General features: G+C 53.5%; 1 protein-coding gene across 1 annotated transcript; it reads right to left on the bottom strand.

The window, feature by feature from the left end:
* Nucleotides 1-3,757: 3,757 nt before the first annotated feature.
* On the bottom strand, nucleotides 3,758-8,860 carry LOC109294561 (urotensin-2 receptor-like). The gene is made up of 2 exons (XM_019512996.1): nucleotides 6,896-8,860; nucleotides 3,758-4,156 (listed from the first exon to the last, which is right to left on the bottom strand). Exon 1 carries the CDS (start codon nucleotides 8,012-8,014, stop codon nucleotides 6,899-6,901), a length of 1,116 nt encoding a protein of 371 aa, XP_019368541.1. The 5' UTR covers nucleotides 8,015-8,860; the 3' UTR covers nucleotides 3,758-4,156; nucleotides 6,896-6,898.
* Between the last annotated feature and the right edge of the window lie 1,741 nt (nucleotides 8,861-10,601).

The raw sequence follows: 10,601 nt of genomic DNA, 5'->3' as shown, positions 1-10,601 counted from the left end.
AGGTCTGTGGACTAAGGGAGACTATACCTTTTTGCCCCCGGACTTGGGGAAGTACCCCAAGTGCCTGTACTGGGTTGAGTACCCGTGGGACTTTAGGCCTGTGTTACCCCAAGGACACAGGGCCGCGAGACAGTCCATTCTTGGGGTGGTGGCGGCACGTTACCCCCAGACTAGCGAGTGTGCTCCGGGAGAGGGGTCGGCCGGACATAAGGCGCCCCTAGGGAGGCATTCGGAGCCTGGAAGGTGGTCGGGCGCAGGGAGGTGGGCAGCTCGACGCAGGAGCACCCCCTACTGGCCTGCCTCACATGGTGGAAACAGCGGAGGGATACGAATACCCAGCTGTGTTCCTGAGGTGGGATCTCTGCACCTGCCACACTCCCTACCTAGCTTTCATGGCTGCGTCTAGATGAGCATGAACGTTCAGTTCCCTGAGGACAACTAGCCTTGTGCCGCTGCTAGTCCCCGGGGAACACCTGTGCACGTGCCTTCTGGTGCACAGCAGGACCCTGGGTGGGTAGGGGACTCTGGGGCCAGCAACTCTGCTGGCTCCAGCAGCCTTACCTGAGTCCAGGAAAGCTGCTGCCATGTTGCTCCTGCAGCTGGGAGCCTGGCTGGCAGCTGGAATATGGCTCCAGCCAGCCACGCTCATTTTGGGCGGTACATACTGCCTCCACATGCGCCGCTCCACCTTTTTTCTGCATGGATTTTTGACCCCAGGATTTCCCAGGGTTAAAACCCCTGCCCCAGCACAGCAAAGTAACAGCATGGGAAGCACCTGAATACGTGGTGTGTGGCTCGGCAGACAGGTCTGCAGCACTACATATTGCATGACCATGCTCATTTGGCTGCAGTGCGTTTGTGCATCTGTTTTCTCCTCTATAAAACAACAATTGATCCTTCATTGCTATCAGGGTGAGGGCAGGAGAGTGGTTACATCTCCTTCATCATGCCTCCCAGCCCATGGGCCCCACTGCCTGTAAAGTGCTTTAGGATCCTTGGGTGGAAGAAGTTTATTAGAAGGGCAAAGGCCAAGGAGGGAGCTAGTCATTGATTTCTGGTCACTTGTATGGCAGTAGTCCTCCAACTCAGACTCATCTTACCACCTAACTAGTGTCTGTGTCCTCCTCCTCCTCCCTATACTGTTGTCTTGCTGCTTGCTGTTCTCCATGTCAGGGCGGCAGGGGCAAGGTTTTAATAAGGAGCAGTCTCAGCCCAACTAGGCGCAGAGCCGAGATCCAGTGACTAATATCTGATGGTGGAAGGCTCCAGCTGGGCTCTAGGATCCCAGGAAGCGACAGAGCATGAATCACCACCTGCTGCCTGGCAGCAGAGGAGAGCAGAGTACGTGTGCCACAAAGACCTCTGAGGAGCCCACGGGTGGTGGGCGTGCAAGCTCCCCTCGGCCTGTGCTCGGCAGCTGCTGGAGCTGGGGGCTGCTTGGTGCCCAGCTTGAGTGAACTGGCCACTTTGGGACTAGCACCACTGCTCTGGATGCCTGTGCTTCTGCGTTTAAAGGAGGAAAAGCTCTTTCTATATCTCCTTGGGTATATAAAAGGAGAGCACCCAACAGTCAGGTATTCTTTTGTGGTGCAGCTTCCCCACCTGGGCCCAAGGGAAGTGCACCTCCTTAGACCCGCTCTTGGCAGTGCTGTTACAGGAGCGGTATTTGCTGGCACTGAAGTGAGGCCAGTCTTGTAACCTAGTGAGACCCTAGAGATTGCCCGTCGCCCTCCCAGAGGAGCTAGGGATACAGTGAAACCCGCATGTACCTGGGGTGCTGTTCCCAGAGAGGGGAGAATCTATTAATTTGCTCTCCCACTAGCATGCACACACACACTTTCTTGTCTCGTGCACATGCACGCAGATGCATACTTTCCCCAGAATCCCTTTGCCAAAGAGGCTGGTGGGTACAGAAGCAAACCGGTTGTTCCTGAAATGCAGATCATCGATAGCACAGCACGGTGATTGCACTACATTAGGTGAAGTGTCCGTCGGGGTAGAGGAAGGGGACCATGTGCATGTGCTGTTTAGGGAGACGGGTCTCGTGCCTCAGCCAGTGGGCTGGACTGCAGGATGCATGGGCTCTGTCCCACCTGCTGGGCAATCTCGAGTGAGTTACTTCACGACCCTGTGCCTCAGTTTCCCCTTGTGTAAAGCAGGGATAATGGTAGTGCCCTGCTTTATAAAGGGCTTTGAGGTGTGCTGATGAGCAGGGCTCAATGGATGCCAGGTGCAGGTGCTGTTCAGGAGCCTTAGGCTGTGCCCACCCCACCCCAACACATACATTAACCACCAAAGCTGCTAGATATGCTTTGTGGGTGACAGTGGAGCAGTGAACCAGAGGACTGGGCCTCTGCTCCATTGCCAGCTGCTGTGTTGGGCCCCAGTCTGAGCCCAGCCTGCTGTAAAGAAATGGCCTGCCTACTGGTCTTGGGGACAGGCATGCACCAGGGGCTCAGCACGGGGCTGGCGTCTGATTTGGGACTTCCAGGGACAGTGTACCATATGCAGCAAGTGAGAAATGTATCTGGATTGACTTGGTGTGAGCAAGCGGGGCTGATAGGTAGCCCACAAGGTGCATGCTTTCCCTGCAGGGCAAGGGCAAGCTGGGTAGTAGCAAGACTGCTAATGTGGTCCTCACCTGAGAGCAAGTGGGCTTCAAGGCCAAACCATCCCTTTGGCTCTGCCATGGGGAGTGTGGGCATGCTGCAGACAGTGACCAGACTAGTGACTTCTACCAGCCCCTCTTCTGGTAAGACCCCTTCCTCCTGGGCTGTATTAGCAAAAGCCTCCATGTCTGTGTATCACCCCCACCCCATCCTGATGCATGCCCCCCAAAACATCCCAGCAGCTCCCTGCCCACAGCCGATGCATGTCTGTGATCCCCTACATCCCTGGCGGCAGTGATTGCCTTCTAGTTCCTGTGGGTACAACAGGGGCAGGAACCTGTGACATGACAAGCGACTGCGATGGCAGCTTTGCCTGAGTGAAGACTGAAGGACTGGGCCCTGCTGTGCTTCACGTACGGAGTGAACTCAAGGGGGTAGCAAGTTCCCCATCCCACCCCATAGCATTGGTAGTCTGTAGCCCAACAGCTGGAGCTGCCGAGATGGACCAGCCTCCATGGGAAGGAGGGAGAGGGTGGTGAGCACCCATCTGGATTTGGAGGGGCAGCCTTCCCCCAACATGCTGGTGGGGGGGAGCTGGGACTGCCAAACAAACCCCATAGATATTTGCCCCATCCTTTCCCCTGCTGCCAGAAGAGACTCCAAGGGATACATGATGGGACTCTGTTTTATTTTAATTTCACTGCTTCTGCCTCTGAACTCATTCATTGCAGCACCACTCCTGGGGCAGTGCGGAGGGGGGTGCAAGCAATGGTCTAGGGTGTCCTCTCCGCGGACTGTGTGACGGGGCAATGGCCTGTGGAGTTGGGATGGGAGAGGGGAGAAAGGGAGCCTCTGCTAGGGCAGGTGAGAGGGTAGAGGAGTTCAGCTCCACCCAGTGTCAGAGGAGCCTGGTCATGTCCTTCCTGGGGTCTGGAGCAGGCCCTGTGTCAGTCCTGGGTGTGCGTGAGCAGATCTTTTCTAATGGCCTGAGTACACTTTGCCCCTTCAGACGTGCGGGAGATGAAGCCCCATGACTGCAGCAGTGTGAGACCCACATGCATCCCCCATCACCATAGTTGCAACCAGCTGGGCACGCTGCTGTCAGTCCCAGGGGCAGGGCTTTGCAAGATGCTCTCTCCAAATGCTTGGTTGCTTGTAGGGTCCAGTTCCACATGCACTGTGGTCCACCCAGCTTTCCCTTGCAGATGTCTCTCCATGGGGTCAGCAGCGGGGGTAGCTCAGTGCTAATTGCACTCATTGCCTTTTGGAGCAGTACCCATGGAGTAGGCTGCTGGGGACAGAAGCAGCCAGGGCTCCTGGCTGGACAGGAGCCGTTCAGGGCCTCCTGTCTGTGGTGCTGCAGGGATTGTCCCCGCTGGGTCCAAGCCAGCAGAGGGGAGAGCCCTGCATGAGGCAGGGGGGTGCAAAGGGAGGGGATTGGATGCAGTTTTACCATCGTCCTTCTCAGCCTCTGTCTCCTGCGGGAGGGTCCTGTCACTGGGATCTTCTGGCAGAAGAGCAGATGTAGGGAGATCTTCCCCTGGGTGCTGGGGAGAAAAGAGGGGACAGCATGAAAACCTCGGTCTGGCTGCTGACGGGACAGAGGGGAGCTTGGGGAAAGCAGCTGTTCAGTTCCTACCTGATTTTCTTCGGGAGTCGTGGTTGGGAAGCTCAGGGAGCAGCGTGGAGGTGGAGGTGGCCGTAGGCAGGGGCAAGCAAAAGATGCGGGAGAAGATCACGTGTTAAGCAGCTACCGTTGTTGACCAGTGACTTCCCTATCGTGGCAGGGGCAGGGCATTGGCCCTCGTCTCCCCTGCTCTTACGTCCAGGGGTGTTGTCGGTGTTTCGGGTGCTGTGCCTGGCAGTTGGGTGTGAGGGTCTGAGGTGGTGACTGGGGGTGCTCCTGGGACCTGTGAGGAGGTGTGAAGTAGTGAATGGCAAGTGTGTGCGGAGGGATGGATGCCTGCTGTGGTAGGGGGCTGGGGGCGGCTGTGCCGGGGAGGGGAGTCGATTGTTTTGTGGGGTGTGAGTAAGAAGTATACCTGGTGGTGAGGGGGACAGCGTGTCAGCCAGCACCGTGCAGCCCATCTGTGCAGATGTGGCTTGCTCAGAGCGGTCTCAGCAGACACAGAAACTTCTTTCACTGCTCTGGCTCATTAGTCTTCAGAAAGACCAAAAGACGGTGCGAGGATGGGCTGAGCCAGGCAGAGGCCACCCTGCATTACACATTACACAAGGCCCAGCAGCTGCCCTGCCAAGCTGTGCTGCGCAGGCCTGGGGTGAGATGCAAGCTCGGTGCTGCGTGGGAGTGTGTGGTTTGGGACCAGGAGGGCTGCAAAGGCAGCAGCAACCTCCATGCGGGCACTGCTCCGGAGGGGCTTGCCTCCAGCCTTCCTTGGCGGGCAGGGGACATGTGCATTGACATAAATAGGCCCTGTCTTGACCGTGAGCTAACTGCAGCAGTGCACGCAGCCACACCTGCAGTGCCATGAACGGACCAGAGGGAGCGCAGCCATGTCTGCATAATGCCAGGACCGAGCTAATTAGCCACAACGCGCATTGATTAGCCCACCTTTTGCACCAGCACCTACTGGTGTTAGCGGAAGGAGGAGCTGGCATGAGCGTTCCCTTTGAAGTCATTAATGAACCTGTGCAAAACTCTGGGTCTCTTGGTTCAGAGATGGTACCTTTTATCAGACCAACTAAGATATCACAAAAAAATATATCTTTTTGCAGTTTCTTAGTTGATCTAATACAAGGTATCATCTCTGAACCAAGAGTTTTAGAGTTTTACATTTCTTTTTGTCTCAGACCAACACAGCTACCAAATACATCCCTTAATGAAGCTGTAGCATTCATGTTAAAGCTGCAGTCATTAACCAGTCCTCCTAGCATCCCCTCTGCCTTGGGAACCCAGGGTCTTGGCTTACAGAGGTGCCTTGTGTGTATTAGGTGCATTTCTCCCAGACTTCCCACCATTGCTACCACCAGCCAGCTGTGAGAGCACTAGTGCAGACAGCCTCCAAGCCTCCCCGGCCATTTTAGCCACTGCCACCGAGACTTGCTGCGAGCAGGCTGAATCAGCGCGACATGTAAAATCTGGCAACCTGTCTACACTGCAGCTTGCTGTGACCGTTGCAATGGTGGCAATGTGGACAAAGCCTTTGAGTTGCAACCTGTCTGGTTTTTCAGAGCCCTGTAACACAGTAGGGTTTACTCTGCACTTGGCATGCAGGGTTTGGACTTCCACAGCCCGTGTCTAATTTGAAGCCGTCACAGTTTTATAAATTGGCACGCAGCTGCCGGCTTATGATTGAGATCAAAACTGCTCATCTAAAATGATGTGAAAGCTGGTCCAGCTCAGTCCAGAGCCCCAGTTTTACATGCAAATTATTTTCTTAATACACCTCAAAAAAAAAGCAAACCCAAAACAACCTCAGTAACTCGCACTAGACCCTCAGAGCCCTTTGCAGAAGTCTGGACTTGAACAACGATTTCGGGCTGGTATAAAGAGAAGCTGATAAACCGGCTCCCCTCGTGGTCAAGGAGTCTACCCCTCTATGCTGGAAGCTATCATTTGAGTCTTTCTTTTCACCCCATTTTCATGTACTAGCGCTGTGTATGCTCTAAGCACACTCAGATGTTCAGCAGATGGGTGTTTGATTGACATGTAAATTGCTTAGAAACCATGAATGGAATTAACTCGCTCTAGGAGGAAAAAAGCGGCATCTGTGTTTTCAATTCGATTACTTTAGATCTAAATGTACTCTCTCTTCTTAATGTGGAGGAACAGCAGTTGCTAAGTGTTAAGCGATCCTTGAAGCTGGCCGCTGGCCCCGGTTGCCAGAACACCGAGGCATCATCCTCCTGCTGTGTCTTTCCTTCCCATTCCCTAGATGCACTAGCTCAGGAAAAAGGATGCTCAGCTTAGACCTGGAAGAAGCCAGAGCTATTACTGGCACAGTCTCCTACATGTGTAGTGACTTTACCAGCACCACAGCAGGCAGCGTGAATACAGCTCGGGGTCTGCTGCTGCTCCAAAACACGGGCTGCTTCTATCATGTTACCAAGCAGTGATTTGGTTGGCTAGCAGCAGTAGTAGGTCCTTATCCCCTGTGTTGATGGGCCACTAGAAGGGGATAAAGTGGTCACGGCGTGATTGATCTAAGCTAATATCTGGGCAGATGCCTGCCCTTGTGCAGGTACCACCGGTGGTCAGAGAAGACACGAAAACTTTGCCCATGCAGCAGAAAGGAGCTCCCTCCCCGCAGTTCACATCTACTCACCTCTCACAAGGAGCAAGCATCCTCACTGGGGACCCCTTTGATCTGAGCGACTGCTATGGCCTCAGTGTAGGCATGGCTTCCCGAGGACACAGACCGCCAGGAGGAACTTCTCTTGGACTTCCACCGGGACAGGTGGCTGCCATCTGTCTGGCGTCTCCGTAAATACTCTTTGTAGTTCTTGGAGAGCAATGTGTACAGGAAAGGGTTAATGCAGCTGTTGCTGTAAGCCAGGCAAGTCACGCCAAAATTGATGTAGACCACGGTGTTGCTGGGGGGGTCCGCCAGCTGGTAGTAATAGATGCTGAGCAGCTGCCAGAGCCAGAAGGGTATGAAGCAAGCCCAATAGGTGAGAACGATGCTGAAGATCAGGTACAGAACTTTCTGCTTGGGGCATCTATTCATTTCCTTGAAGGTGAAAACTGCTGTCTGAGACTTCCAGTAAGTCCTGGCCAGCTTGACATATAAGTAGCAGATGATGAGGCCTGGAGCCAGGATGCAGGTGTTAAACAGGACGGTGAGGTACACCTTGTAGGTCTCCATCTGCCACGTGGGGTGACAGATGCGCTTGGTCACCCCATTCTGTTTGCTAGTCCTGAGGTCTATGAGGATCATGGTTGGAAGAGAAAGGAGGAAAGACACCAGCCATACCAGGCAGGTGATTGGTCTCCGATAGACACTGGACCTTCTGATGGTATCTAAGGGCTTGACTACTGCAAGGTACCTCTCGGTGCTCATGATGGTGAGGATGAAGATGCTGGCATGCATAGTGAGCAGATCCAGGCTGAAGAGGACCCTGCATCCAATATCTCCAAAGTACCAGTCCTTCACGAAATAGGTGCAGACCACAAAGGGGATGGTAGACAGGTAGAGGAGATCCGCCAGGGCCAGGTTAACAATGTAAATGTACATCGAGCCTGTGAACTTCAGGGAAAGGTTTGTGACCACCAGCGTGTAGATGTTGCCGACGATGCCCACCAGACACATCACAGCCAGGATGCAGCTCAGGACGGAGGTGACCAATAGGTCGCTGGTGTCACCCAGGACTTCAAAAGTTGCGTTGGTCTGAACAGTTGTGTTCCTGGAGGGGCAGAGGGCAGATGTACATTGGTTTTGCTCCATTTCTTGTTCTTGGGTCCCAGGGTGATGCAATCAGCAGGCAAGTGTGGGTGGTTCCAGCCGGAAAGTCCAAATTATAGATGGTGTTAATGTCAAAGCTGGTCTATCGAGGAGCTGTCGTCAGACGTACAGCGAGGTTCTGCATGGCTGAGCTGATGGGGCTCCATTAGACGTGGAGAGTCCTTGTCGACGTAAGAGCCTCAGCCTGAGTCTTAACCCATGCTAGCACCTGCAGACATCCAGCCTCAGAGCAGCTCTCTGCTCTGTTCTTTGTCCCCCAGGCAAGAAACAACTTGAAAGGACTCCCAAGGCAAGTGGGGGATACAAGACTGCTACTTGCAAACACCCAGAGGCTTGTGCCTCCAAAGCATACACGAGCAGTAGCAGGCAGGTAGATGGGGAAGCGATTGATTTGCTGGAAATAATCCTCATGCTGCTGCCTAGCCCGTTGATTTTCCTCCCCATGAAAATTCAAGCAGTATTTGCTCCGACTCCCTTCCTTAAACAGTCCTGGTGACTCGGGAGGGTTTTACGTCTTCGGTGACTGACTCATAGGTGTGAGCGAGAACGGCTGCTCTCCAGCCCCGTCCCAAGTTCTGTTCCATGTGAAATTACAGGTAGCTGATGCTGGGAGCACTGGGCAGGAGATGCCGACGTCCCTGGAGAGAGACGGTGAGAGAAACACGTGAGGGCAATCCACTCCTCGCAGATGCTGGAATGTAAATCGGTCGCAACTGCACTTGAACGCCAGGGCAAATTTGAGCTGCTGCTTGAATAATACAACCCGACAGCTGCGGAGTCCCTGGCTGTCCCAAGGATGGTGTCGGGGCTGAGTGGAGAACTAGGAGGATCCCGACTCGCTCTTGTCTCTCCCCACGCTGGAAAAACCATTCACTTTCCACGAGTCTCAGCCAGAGGAAGGTGGGATCTGATGGCTCTGACAGCCCCACAGAGGTGGGATTTGTCTCTTTTTCTCCCCTATAAGGAAAAGCTAGTAAAACCAGCATCAGCACGTCTGCCCATCACGGCTGGGGCACTCACCTGGTGCCCCTAAGCCGTCACTCTTAGCAACACGGTGAGCTGGGAATCTGCCTCTTTCTGTACTTTTCAATACAGAACCCGTGAAAGCGTTGGCTTTTCTGCTTTCTAGGCTGTTATGCTGTATCGAACGCTTTTTGGGGAGCCAGCTTTGTGCTTCGACGGGGGGGTTGCAGAGAAGGGCTGAAAGGCCAGTTCTGTCTGAGGAGCACAGCCCTCCCCCTCCAGGTTGGGTTTGGTTACGGGACTATTTTTAAACCTACCCCATCTTTACTTCGCTCAAGACAGCGAGGTTGTGAAACTGCATCCAGAGAGCAAGATCTAGGAAGAGGGAGTGGAGAGCGTGAAAAGAGACATGGGGGGACATAAAATCAGGGGAACATGAGCAGCGCGGTCCTAGCTGATAGTGGAAGGAAGATTACCATCCTTTAGATTTCGACAGTGCCCTTGATTATCAAAAGGTAGCCAAACCTCATGATGTAAAGTCCCTGCCCTTTTGCAATGCAGCCACCTCTGGAGTGGAACACCTCAGCTGTTTAGCAGTACCTAGCAACCCTGCATAATGGTTTAGGAGAGAAAAACAAGGAAGAAGAATGCTGTATGTAATTGCAGCACTTGGCTCCTAATTATCCCAGTTTGTATTTTGGCAGGATGGTGGGGAAACTGGATTGAGGAGGCTGGCTGGTGCATCCTGGAGTATTTTACTCTCCTCTGTGAGCCATTTACTGTCCTCGGTGAGCCATTCATCGTGAAGAGAAACCCTGCTGCAGCAATTGGTTGCAGGTGAAGACGGTGCCATTGTTATTCTGTCCTAGCAGCAGTGCTAAGAAGGGCTGCGTGCACTGGGAAAAGGAAGAGGCGAGATCTGCATTTCTCCCACACAGATTTATTGTGGGCTGAACAGTATTTTAGTTCTTTAGCTCTCTTAGCCCTGGAGGCCAAGACCAACCCTTCACCCACTGTGCTGTGACCCCTGTATCACCAGGTCCCTACCTCCTGTTACCATATCACGAGTCCCTACAGGGCAAGTTCCTTGGCTGGGTGTGGGGAAAACAACTCCGGAAATTCAAACCACAATTCAGAAATACCCAGCAGCGGGCAGGGTTTCCAAGACATGTTGGGTGTTGATTAAAACTGTGATGCCACTTAAAAGACTACCAGTAATAGTGGTGCTGATACAGCTCTGTAATTAATGTGTATGAAGTGAAACTAATTTTTATTTGATGTTTCACTTTTAGATTTAAATGAGATTTTTCCAACAGACCAATTCCTGACTAGCCCCTGGGCTGGCTACACTCGGGGCACAGAGCTGCTGAGTAGGATGGCCTAGCTTGGCAGTCGCTTCTCAATCAATCTGCACCCTAAGGGTATGAATTTGTGTCTGAAGCAGGTAGGTTTCCACCAGCCACGCTAAAGTCAACCGTGGTTTCTGGCCATGACACTAACTCCAGAAACCTTTGGGACAGCAAGGGATACCAGGCAGCGTTTGGGCCAGGGGTGGGCAATTATTTCGGGCGGAGGGCCGCTTACTGAGTTTTGGCAAGCCATTGAG

Source organism: Gavialis gangeticus, unplaced genomic scaffold (assembly GCF_001723915.1).
Source record: "Gavialis gangeticus isolate Ggan-Ray unplaced genomic scaffold, GavGan_comp1, whole genome shotgun sequence".
In the NCBI taxonomy this organism is placed as follows: Eukaryota; Metazoa; Chordata; order Crocodylia; family Gavialidae; genus Gavialis; species Gavialis gangeticus.
This window is presented reverse-complemented; position numbering and strand designations above follow the sequence as displayed.